General features: G+C 41.3%; 1 protein-coding gene across 1 annotated transcript in view; it reads left to right on the top strand.

Moving 5' to 3' along the window:
- CAMK1D (calcium/calmodulin dependent protein kinase ID) overlaps positions 1-7089 on the top strand; it is a 298770-nt gene extending 291681 nt beyond the window's left edge. The window contains exon 11 of the mRNA XM_067534910.1: positions 4927-7089. Coding sequence (XP_067391011.1) covers positions 4927-5048 — 122 coding nt within the window. The 3' untranslated portion in view covers positions 5049-7089. The remainder of the gene's footprint in view (positions 1-4926) is intronic.
- The last annotated feature ends 5965 nt before the right edge of the window (positions 7090-13054 follow it).

The following is a 13054-nucleotide window of genomic DNA, read 5'->3' as shown; positions in this document are numbered from 1 at the left end:
ACTGACTTCAATGGGAGAGGGGCGGTGATCTAAATAATGAGTGCAGGACTGGGCCTTCGTATTGATTAGGGCTGGCCAAATACTTTCTGCTGAAACTATTTTTCAGTGGAAAATTGGGTTTTCCACTGAGCCTTACTATAAAAAATGGAAAACCCAAAACTTTTGAAAAAAAATGTGTTGTGACTGAAAGCTTAAAACATTATGGGGAAAAAAATTTGATTTTCAGATTTTTAGTTTTTTTACTAAAAGTCAAAATTTTCTGTGAAAATTTGTTTAATTTTTGTTAAAATTTTCCCTGAGGGAAACCATATTTCCTGATCAGCTGTAATGTTTACATCTTGGCTGATACACCAGAATCAGTGGGGCAAATCAGTTCTGATGTCAGTGGACAAGAATCCCTTTTATTTTAGCAGGAGTCAGACCCTCGTACACCAAGACCAGATTCATCCCAGTGTCTTGAATGTTATACATGATGGCTGATATTTCAAAGCTGCCTAAGAGATTTAAACACCTACCCTATATATCGTTCTGAATGTCAGGGAAGGGTGAAATGGCAGCAGCAGGGATCATTTGGGAGAGCGCAGAGTTTCCTTTGCAACAAAGTTCATTTTAGTCCTACCCTTTGGACATAGATTTACTCTTCCCTGCTCTCTATCTTTTGAGGTTTTTACATCACAATAAAGCCAATTAAAATGGAGGATATAAACTTACCCATGGGATCAGATCCTATGATATGGAGATTTAAGATGTGGAACTGAATAGGCATGTTAATGGCTCATTAGATTGCAAGTTACTGCACAGTTCAGTGGTGGTTTAATTGGCTCTTTCTACAGCAACATGCCACAGTGTTTGATTCATTTTACTATGGTGTGCATGGAATTGTATGTTTAGTCTTTAACCATCCGCCTCTTTGGGCCAGATTTTGGCTGACCCTGCTTTTTCCCCTTCCCACCCCTGCCCACCACCATGCACCCCTTTGCAAAGTCCTGCCGCAGTCTGTTCTGGAATGCAAGGACGTGCACAGGGACTCAGTTAAAAGACGTGATAGCTCCTGTTCTGGCGTGCACACCCTCCAGCACCTTGGAAGCTCTCCGGCTGCATCAGCCAGAATCCCTACAAGGACTACAACTGCTGCCAAGCCCCTCTTCTTCCTCCCACTCAATTCAAGCAGTATCTGAGCCAAAATATAGCCCTTTCAATTTGCATTTCAGGCACTGTGGCGATTCATGCAGATAATATTCATCAGTGGAAATATATCACGTTAAAAACCTTTTTGCTTGGAATGCACTGCTTTTCTCCCCAGTGGTCTTCTTAAATCACCCAATTGTCACCCATATAAGAATAAGATGATGCCTCCTATCTACAAATCACTTCTAATGTGGAGCTAAAACATTCTCGCCATAGTAGAGAGTGCAGCAGAGAGACTGTTTCATGAAGATCTGAGGTTTCATTTTGATTCTGAGTACAGTAAACAAATGCAGGATTTAAATTAGGCTATCAGAGAATCTGATTGGGCTGATTTGTAGATAATGTAAGATTAAACTATCACTGCCTCTGATCTCAAATGGGTTTATATTATTATAATGAGGAAATCACTGTTTACAAGTGGGGGGCTGAAGGGGAGAATGGGATCAAGAACAAAACCCACTTAAAACTGTTGCAAATGCTAAGATAGCCCAGTGCAATCTCTGGGAGTGGAATGTTACAGAATGACAGAGGAAGCAGTCAAAGACATTCAGAGTGGACCAGACATGCTGAGCTGGGTATATTTGTATGTCAGCTGGAATTTCAGACAGATAAGAATGGCAAGATTCCCTCGCATCCCAAACTGAATACGATGAGAGATCTTGCTAGTGAGTACACAATGAATTAAAGAGAATAGCAACTTGGGACACTGCTTGGAATGCAGCAAGCAGCGGTGGAACCCCAAGGGAACTGCAAATACAACTAATGAAAATAAGGGAAAGTTTATACATCCAGTACAATCTGCAGATCAGCTGGTTCCTGGGAAAAAGGAATATCTCTGAGGAGCTCTTTCCTGCCTACTTCCTTCTCATTAGGTTTATGTGGGAAAAGTACCGTACAAGTAGATCAAGTGACTTGCCCATGGTCCCACACTGAGTGAGTGACTAAAGAAAACCCCAGATCTTCCTGCTCCACAGATATGGGGCTTCATTCCCCTTTCACTTTCCCTCATGTGAATCAGGAGTAACTCTACTCAAGTAAATGGCTTTTACTCTATATAAGCAAGAGGAAAATCCAGGCTATTGGCTGCAACCAACCTTTAGTTCATTGCCAGCCAGTGTAACACATTCATCTCTCTTCAGCCCACTGACCAGCCTTGTTTAAAAAAATGCCTCCAAAGTGCCTCTCAAGCGGTGCCTCCAAAGTCAGCTCTCCGTGGGAATTCAGGGGGAAAGCCTTGCTAGCTGTGCCGGTTCCATCATGCCAGGCCTATCACTTTCATCTTCAGATTTTTCAAACTTAATTTTGTTTTGGAGAACGTCAGATAGAGCTGGAGGGGAAGAGAAGAAATGGGGTACAGAGTTATACAGCGCAACCATTCAGCATCAAGAGATGCTTGTTAACAATTATACAACAATGAAGCAAATTACGCAGCTCTGGTTTGGGGATGTATCATTATTCAGATGGCAGTACTCAAAGTAACAAACAGCTGTGACTGAGTGGCAAGCTGCATAAAAGAACTGATGTCAGCTCTAAGATATTTAATGCTGATTAATACCATTAATAGTAAATTTAATGCTGTCACAAAATATATTGGCCCTCTGCACATTGATATTTATGCTTTAATAGTTTCAACACAGCAGTTTCAAACTGATGAAGAGCAGCGAGGACTACAATAGTCTGAGACTAGATTTTCCAGGGTACGTTCTAATTCTTTTCTACTTGTGCGAGGACAGTAGGCTGAATCAGAGGTGATGTGTTAGGGTGGTATGAACTACATTTCAGTAAAGAGCGTCTAAATAAGTAAATCAGGCCCTGCCCAGGATATGGGCCAGACTCTCAGCTCCGTCTGGCTGCTTTATGTTGCTCAAGCAGTGCAGAGCTGCCATAAAGCCAGGATATCTGGATCTCTGGGGATTTCCTCTTGTATCAAGGGGAAATGTCTGGCTTACACTGCACAGCCAGAATAGCAGATCTCCACAGTGCTGGAAGAGGGGATGTGGCTGCGATATCTTCACACCCAATTGATCGCCAGCTGCTGGAATGTCCTTTTGGCAATAGGCACCTGGGCAAAAGTTGTAGCAGGCTTCAGGCTATTTATATTCGGGGTCAGTCTTAGGATGGATGGAATGTAAATTTGACTTTAAACCACGTCAGTTGAGCCACCCTCTGGTCCTTGAGCAAACGAGAGAATCTGACCTTAATTGCTTTTGTATCTGGTTAGGGCACAGTCACCTTAGGTGACTACTGTTCTGCAGAGCTTTCTACCCCCACAGCTTGTTTGTGTATCTGTATCGACCATGCTGCCTACCTGTGCTTGTAATGATGCTGTCAGGGAAATTCTGGGCAGGTATCCCATAGCGCTTTAGCAGAAGAGAGAGCATCAGTGGACATGCACACAGAGTAACATCAGCAGCCTGTGGAGCAATGCACTCTGGGAGTTCCTGCCATACAGAAAACAGGATGGAGAGAGGACTGGCCAAACCAATTACACAAACATACTTAGGGGGTCCTTTTGGAAGTGCAAAAATCCTGCGTGCTGAACCAGTTCCAGGAAGACTGCTATGTAGCAGCCCAGGTCTCTGGCAGCGGGGACGCGCTGTTAGTTACCATGGTCACCAAAAGAGTTTCACTATGAGATGTGTGTTCACAAACCACATATAGAGCCGGCCGTGGCTGTTTCTGGTTACAAAATCTGTTAAAAGTTGAAGTGCAGGTTAGAGTCGGTCAGAAAATAGGGGGTTCTTTTTGTGGAAATTTTTGACAACATTTGTTGTTGTTCTTTGTTTTCCTTGTAATTTTCTGTAGAATTTTCTGATTTTTTGTTGAAATATCAAAAAAAAAATTTGGTTTTGAGCAAAGTATTTTGGTTTTCAAGTGCAACATTGTTTGGGTTTGGGTGTTCATTTTTTTGACTGAATATTGAGTTGTTCATGGAAAGCAGACACTTTTCATGAAAAATGTCATTTAGTCAAAAAAAATTTTTTTTCCATCAAAAAAAGCTTCGGCAGAACATTTTTGACCATCCCTAGTACAGATGTCTGTGTAAGTCTGGGAGCTTCATTACTCCATTGACTTGACTCCTTGACTACTCCAGATTTAGGCCAGCGTCACTCCATTAAAATCAAGGACGTTACACCAGCATGAAACTGGAGTGATAGAGGGGTGACTTAGACCGTAGAACAGAATATACACCAAGAGGTGCTAGAAGGAGGGTTGAATCATAACAATATAAATTTCCTGTAGACTTACTTAAATTTGCCTCAGAATTTGTCCCACTCTAGTATTTAGTAGTCAGCATTGCAAAATGTTTATGGAATTTACTAGCCTTACCTTGACGATGAAGAAAGTATAACTATCTTTAACTTGCCCATCAAAAAAAGTTACGCTGGATTAGTAGGAGGGCTTTTTTAAATCAGAGAACTCTTTTTTATAAAAGATATAATCAGTCTCCAGTCAAAAAATATGGCACCATTCTAACTTAATGGGTACTCTGATTGGGCATGTTCTCTTCATGATCCAGGCATGAAACTCCTATTAATGCTAATGGGAGGAACTGCACATGTAACAGCAGGGAGAATCCATTGAATCCACACCTGCTACTTCATCACTACAGGAAAGATGGGAAAACCTTCCAATGGCTCTTCCCTTTCTGCTTTAGAGAAGGACGCTGGTCGTTTCTGCCTCAGCAAATAAGAGTTCTAATAGTTTGCTCATCAGTTTTTCTGGCTTTCCTTTTAGGTATGTCCCCATCAGCTCTTTGTAGTTTTGTTTCATCTGCTTCTTCGGGTATTTCTGCAGTAGGAGGAGAACGGAGACCCAGGCCAACCACAGTAACAACAGTGCACACAGGAAGCAAGTGACCAGCGGAGGAGGATAGAGATGGGAAAGCCATTGGGTTGAGCGTATCTACTTCAAGTGATTTCATCCTGCATTGTGCACTCGGCGAAGGACTAGAAGAGAGAAGATTTTTTATGGCCATATTTTATACTGCAATTCTGAAATGTTTCATTTAACACAAACTGCAATGACTCCAGGGGGAATGGATCTAACAATCTCTGGTGCTGTATATATGAGTCTAGCAATGTTCTAACTAACAGACGCTCATTCTTTTCCGCAGTGATTTACTCTATTCTCAGTGTAGGTAACAGTATATGTTGTATTTTTTTTCCCATTAACTAAAAAGCTCTCCGCTGGATAATTTAAATAGAGATCATTTTTGAGAATTAGACTATTTTTTTCTTTTAGCAAGTATTTCCAGTCACATCCCTCCCTCCAGTTTGCTGAGGGATAGGTTACTTCTGTAGGTAGAGTTTCATTAACCTTACAAAACAGGAGGATTTCGAAGGCATGCCATTTTTAACTACTAAAATTGGACTGCCCGGATCTAGCAGGGCTGTTACACTAAAACAATCTGCTTTCCCTCTCTTCCGCCTTCTTGGAAACAGTGGTGAGAGTTGGATGGAAATGACCCATCAAGGGTCTGGTTCTGAGTGGTGCTGTGAACCTGCAACACTCATTGACTTTGATAGGAGTGGCAAAGTGCTCAGCCAGGAGCAGCTCTTAGTTCAGCAAGCATGTGAGGAAATTATGTAAAGCCTCATCCTGCAGCTCTTGTTCCCTTAATAATCTCCTTGTGATCCATCACTGAGGCTGCGTAACTGGAAGTCAGGAGAGCCTTGGTTCCATTGCCGTGTCTGCCACTGACTCGCTGCTTGAGCTTTGGGCAAGTCACTTAGGTCAAAAATTTCTAATGTGGCTTCTGATTTTCAGTACCGCCAGTTTGGAGCCTGCTGATTCAGAGCTGGTGAGGGCTGCAACCCACTGACTTCAGCTGAAGTCGTTGGTGCTCAGTGCTAGGCCCCAGACCCCCAAGCAGGGCACCAAAAATCTGAACGTATTTTTGAAAGTTTTGTGCTTTAAAAAAAAAACTCTGTGCCTCAGTTTCCCCATTTTTAAAGTGGCGATAATTATACTTAACCCACTTCTATGAAGCACTTTGAAATCTTTGGATGCAAAGTGCCATATCAGTAAATGTTATTACTTATTATTATTATTATTTTATTACCTGTCCCACTGGTAGAGGTGCGGGATATGACTCTGAAAGAGAGGCCATGCTGAGCTGCATAGGGAGAATTTCTGAAATGACACGAGCACACACCAAGTGATGGTGCTGCCACCTAATAAATAAAAACAACCCGCTCCCCAGTGTTCATATACAGCAGTTGAATTTTCTGGGTTCTGTTTTTAAAACACATGCATTTCCCGTGAACATTTTACAAATCCAGGCATTTTATCCAGCAAAGAGGTCACAGCAAAAAAAGGGATATGTCTACACTTACAGCAGCGTGTAGAGAACATACACTCCATACTCAGCTAGCATGGATGTAAAGAGCAGTGTAGATGGCAAAGCACAGTTTAGGCAAGTAGGAAAAGACAAAGCAGAACCTTAAGGGCTATACACCCTACATGGCTCTCTACTTGTCCAAGCAGCACCTCCCCTGTCTACACTGCTGTCTTTATCTGCCTCCCTGCTTGCAGGACCCTTTCCCCATAACAATAAAAGATTCCAGCAGTGGGGAAAGGCTCCAGCAGCATGCTGTTGACAGAGCCTTTCCCCACTGCCTCCCCGCACCAGAGCCTTTCACTGCCGCCTGTAGCTATCCGTACCTTACACACCACCGCAAGTGTAGGCAAGATCAAAAACGGGCACTGTCACTGCTCTATCATAAATGTTTTAAATATTCTTGAACAGAAGAGAAGGCAGTGTTCAGAGCTCACCACATTGATGAACCTTGTGAGATGTGTACAGATCTCTACACGTCATTCCCAGCTTTGATTTTTCTTCTAGGGGGAGAAAAGGTAGAAGGGGATTTCACAGGACTGAGGCTCATTTAAGTTATTACTAGCTCCCTGCACCCCAAATACATCCATTCATATATACATATAAAATGATGGGGTCTAAATTAGCTGGTACCAACTAAGAAAGAGATCTCGGAGTCAGTGTGGTTAGTTCTCTAAAAAAACCCATTCAATATGCAGCGGCAGTCAAAAAAGCTAATAGAATGTTAGGAATCATTAGGAAAGGGATAGAAAACAACACAGAAAAATATCATATTGCCTCTTTATAAATCCATGGTACGCCCACATCTTGAATTAAAAAAAGATATATCGGAAATGGAAAAGGTACAGAAAAGGGCAACAAAAATGATTAGGGGTATGGAAAAGCTTCCACATGAGGAGAGATTAATAAGACTGGGACTTTTCATCTCAGAAAAGAGACGAGTAAGCAGGGATATGATAGAGGTCTATAAAATCATGACTGGCGTGGAGAAAGTAAAAAAATAGGTGTTATTTACTTCTTCTCATAACACAAGAACTAGAGGTCATCAAATGAAATTAATAGACAGCAGGTTTAAAACTAACAATAGGAAGCATTTCTTCATAAAACACAGTCAACGTGTGGAACTCCTTGCCAGAGGATGTTGTGGAGGCCAAGACTATAATGGGGTTAAAAAAAAGAACTAGATAAGTTCATGGAGGATAGGTCCATCAATGGTTATTAGCCAAGATAGGCAGGAATTGCTGTTTGCCAGAAGTTGAGAATGGCCAATGGGATGGATCACTTGATGATTACCTGTTCTATTCATTCCATCTGGCACTGGCCATATTGGAAGACAGGATACTGGGCTAGATGGACCATTGATCTGTCTCAGTATGGCCATTCTTATGGCCTTATCCTTAAACTATTCTGTTGCCACATCCAAGTCAGTTATTGTCTATAAAGAATTAGAAGAACAAGTCACAGACACATTTGAATGTAAACAGCCATAGTGAACATGCTACGAAAAGCCTTGACATTTACATTTTGTTGAGATTTCAAAGATGTAAGGTGAAATCTTGCCCCCCTGTTGAAATCAGTGGGAGTTTGGCCATTAACTTTAGAGGAGCCAGGATTTCATATTCAAGCATTAGAGGCAAGAAAACCAGGTGGTACATAGCGCTAGCTCTCTACAAAGATGTCATTTCACTAGTGGCTCATAAAGATATTGCATATAACAGGGCACGGTTGTGTCAGTCCTAATCTGTGCACCATTTTCAATCTGGCGATGTGGAGCATGATTTAATCAGTTTTCTTCAGAAGTTCCCAACAACCCCATATCATATCATGCCTCGCATAGACATTTAATCTATAATGATTTAATGTGAACACCATAAAACATTAGTGTGCATCTTACTTTCCACTGTGGATATCTGACACTCCAGTATATCACCCTGTAAAACCTCACAGATATGTCCAGTCTCTGACGTAATGGTCCAGATCCCCAGCTGGTCTAAAGTGGCGTAACTCCATTGAAGTCAGTTGAACTACTCTGATTGTCACCAATTGAGGATCTGGGCTAACATGTGTTAGTGACATACCAGGGCAGTGATGTGCATACTCAATTTTTAATAGAGTAATTGCTCTTCAAAGAGGTTGTTTGGCTCCGTTTTCACAGCAAACTCAAAAATCCACAGCTGTTCATTTTTAAGAAACCCGTTAAAATGCCTGATACTGGTCTCATTGAAGTCAGCCATAAAACTCCCAGTGGCTACACTGGTGCAGAATCCTGCCTGGATTTGGTAGACAGGAATAGCAATCAGTGCAGTGGGCCCTCGTTGAGCTAAATCCCTTATCCAGAATCCCCTGTTATCTAAAACTGGATTGTGCTCCCTGCCACACAATGTTTTGCATTAAGGGCCTCATTCATATTCATACTGAGGTCTCTTTACACCTCTCTGGCAGTGTAAAGGGAGGTTAAAGTGCCTGTAATGCAATTTATGCCCACTATCAGGCCCATTTATGCTACCAGACTGGTGTAAAGGGACCTTAGTTTAAGTAGAAATAAGGTCATAAAAAGCCTTAAGTTTTCTCAGAATTTCTTCCAAATAAATTCAGTTGGTCAGATTCTGATCTCAGTTACACCTGCGTAAATATGAAGTAACCCAATTTTGAGTCAGTTGAGTTACACCACAGTTACACTGGTTTAACCAAGAATTTGACCTATGGTGTTTTCCTGTACATGCTGCTGTTTATAAAATGAAGCTCAAGTGGCCTCTATTTGCATTCTTTTCTGACATCATGCTGAAGGTTCCAATTTTGATTTAGTCACTTGTATCAATAATCAGAATATGGCATGGTCAAAATTTGTCATGCAAAAATAAAATGTTTTCCTTCTGCAACATAAAGAGGAGTGACGTACGTAAAGGCGAGTCCATTGCAAGAGTGCACTTCCTCAATTGATTTTTGGTCAATTTTCTGCCACTGTCCAGTAAGTCTACAACACCTCCTTGCTGGATGCTAATAATCTTCTATTTAGCTTTGGCTTCACAATAATTTTTGTTTCATTCTAGATTGGAAATTAGATTTGTCTTAGTGTTGCTGGTATACCACAAGAATTGGATAATTTTAACACTGCTCTATTCAGACTGGTACCTTAAGAAAAGGAATAGAAGAAGTTAAAAGTAAAAACATTTCTTTCTGCCAGAAGTCGAGGAGATGGAAAGCTTTTGTTTTTCAAGAACTGTGGCTGGGGATTTGACAGATATTTATGGGAATGAGAGAGCAGAGATTTTTACTGTCATTGATTCACTAAGGATCTATCTCTTTTCAGAGCCAAATCTTCTCAACTTACACCCACGCATGTCTAGCAACAAATGTAACTCAGCAGACTACACACCAACCTGGCCTGCCAGTTGAGTTCTAAACCATTGTTATAAATGAGTGCAAAAGCTAACAGTATGTAAACAGTGCAGGTGGGTGGAAACTTTAAAAACAACCGTGAGTTCAGGAAGAGTAAAAAAATATCCGCAGTACAACTTGCTGTGAGATGATAAGAAGGCACTGCTGATTATTTTCTAAGAGGCCATCTCATCACTCATCACGTGTGGTCTCCATCTTGGAGACTTTTCCATTAGTTACACTTCTCTTAGTTTTATTTGTTTAAATGGCACCATTGTATTTTTGATTTGTTAACCTTTTTTTTTCCTGGACTCCCTCCCTTTGGTCTTTGCTTGCAGCCTCAATTGTTGAATTGTTACCTCCAGAGTCACAGGTCTCATCTGTGACACCAGCACCAATGTTCTTGTCAGGAAAACATAAAACTAACCCAACTATCACCTGTAGCCTGCAGACGAATGGCAATTGCAGGCTGTCTGGGAACTTTCTGAGACTGAATGTCAGTTCTGCAGTGTCAGTACCACACACTGCTGATTTCTCATTTGACTTTTTATTCCTAAAGCCGCCTAGTTTTCCCACTGGATCACCTCCTGAAACACAAACTGGATATTGACGCTGCAGCACAGCTAGTAAGGAGGTAGGGGAATGGGAAAACACTGACTGTGGCAAAATGAAACTCACTTTCCCTGATTATGCTTTAGTTATTGCAGGGAATGTCTCTTCTGCATTGGTCAGGAACCATCAAACTAGTCGGTTCAGAAAAGCTTTATTATTTCACCCTCTTCTGGTATGTCTGTTGGTACAGTGGATTGAAATTTAAAAAAACAAAAAAAACAAACCAAGAATAGACACTTGTTTGTTCCTGATAAGGATTAGATGATCATGTAATGTGTATTCCATAGAAAAACAGAAATTAAATGGGGACTTCAACGTTGAAGCCAGCTTAAAAAAAAAAAGGAGTTCTATCTTCTGATCCGTGTATTTCCTGAGTTTGCTTTGCTATTGTTGACAATAGTTTCTCTTCTTCACAGCCCTGTTGTTTTATTTCCTTTCTGCTTGATCCTTCAGTGACAGCAAAATCTCATGTTTATGACATTGCAGTCAGTTGCCATGGCGGTTGTTGTGATGTCACAAATGAAGCATTAGGAGACAAATCTGGACCTCACCATGAGGAGGGCCGTACAAGTACCTTGATAGAAAAAATCATGACACTCGCTGTCTGAGTGGCTGGGTCCTGTGCAATCTGTGCACTGCAGTGCATCATGGAGAAAGGAGTTGTACCCTTGCAAATCAACAGTGGCATTGGATGTGTTTCCTCACTGCCATGGCAGCCTCAGACCATGTGACCATGTTTTTCCTCTATAGAAGAGAATGGCAGTTGGGTTTCCATGGTTACAGACCAGTGGCTTAGCCTGGCTCTTCCTCTAGCCCACCCCTGCCTACCAAAATCTTTTGGAAACTATGGTGCAGGGCATGGGGGTGTAGTATACAGCAGAATCACACCCTTCCCACTGAATCAGGGCCCTCTGTGCCTGCCGGGAGGTGGCGTGGGGGGTGGTGGTCAGAGGGTATCCTGCACTGCAGGAAGAACAGATGAGCCAGGAGGAAACAAGCCCCTGCTCAAGCCCAAGTAGCTTTAGTCATTAGCGAGCAATGAGAAAATTCTGAACGCAAGTGAATGGGGAGCTAGATTTGTCAGAATCAATGAAACTCAGGTTTCCATCTCGACTAACCAACAACTTCTGTCTTGAACAGAGTTGGGCAAACACTGCAAAACATTGGTTGAATTTACGAACAACTAGAATTTAGACTTTTGTGTTCACTCTCTGCAGATAACCAACTTACAATTTGCAGAGAAAGTCCATGGATCCCCCCCAGTTTAGCAGGGTACATCAGCACATGCCTATGTTACGCACTTTTGACTCCCATTTGACTTTAATGGGATTCCTCAAATGCTTAAAGTTCGGCGTGTGTTTGAGTACCTTCGGAATCAGGGCTTCAAAGTGTTTCTTCAGACATACCACTTCAATGGTACTATTCATGCTCTTCAAGTTGGGCACATGTTTAAGGACCTTGCTCAATCAGGCCTAAATAAATACCAGAGAATATTCATGGGAAGGGAATTTTGCATTCATGATCGTGATCTTTTGCACCAGAAACCTGATTCTAAGAATTATGCTCATCCACTCAAAGAACAGAAACATATCATGTGACGTGTGCATCTAATCAAAACTGTATCAAAATCAAATGCAACAGAATGCTCACTAATGCAAAATATTATCCAATCAATAATTTCAAATAATAGATATATGAGGAAATTGCAATCTGCTCGTAGACATTTGGAGAACAAAAATTCATCTGGTAAATTACTCAATAGAAGATTATTCACTCAGCAGTAGTTTTATATGATCCCTGTAAATTATCCCAGGTTTCCCATACAGTTTTATTTTACTCTTCGATTCATGTCTACAAGATGATTTCTTTTGTATATGTGCGATATTCCCTTGGTGTGATCACTTATTTAATACAGATTTTGCAGATATTTAAAAGTTTGCCCAAAGACATAAATTATTCCTTTAGCTTCACTTTGGATTGTATCCATATAAACTACATTTGTAACTAAGCGTATGAGCCTCTTAATCTCAGATGCTATTTTTCAGGACCCCACCTAACAAAACAGCTGCTCTGTGCATTGATCTGTGTTTTCTATTAGCAAAGAACAAGATCAGATTATCAGTGCCAATGTTTTTCTATGATACAGAGTGAAAACAGGGTTCGTGTGCTCTGAGTGTCGTGAAAATCACTGCTACACTCTCCATGACATGAAAATGTCCAATAAATGCATGATACTGCACTGCATGTATTGTACTATTTCTGCATTTCCCAAGGCTTTCCTTTAAACACATTCTGGACCTAATCCCCTGGGGTTTCTCTGAAATTTGATTTTGAAATGACTATATGCATTTGTAACTCGAAATCCATCGTTACCTAATGCTAACTGCAAAAGCTGATGTTTTGTGAACAAAACACTGCAAAGCCTAAGAATGCATTTTGTCCTTTTACTAGATGCTGTGCAGATTTTAAGGGAAGGTGTGCTACCTAGAGGGGCTTCATTCTATGCCCCAGTCAGTTACGCCTGTTTTGGTGCAG

The sequence above is a fragment of the Emydura macquarii genome, unplaced genomic scaffold (genome assembly GCF_026122565.2).
Source record: "Emydura macquarii macquarii isolate MOO-44397 ecotype Brisbane River unplaced genomic scaffold, CSIRO-AGI_Emac_v2 contig_3470, whole genome shotgun sequence".
Taxonomy (NCBI): domain Eukaryota; kingdom Metazoa; phylum Chordata; order Testudines; family Chelidae; genus Emydura; species Emydura macquarii.
Note: the sequence above shows the minus strand (reverse complement) of the source record. Positions and strands in the feature narration are given on the sequence as shown.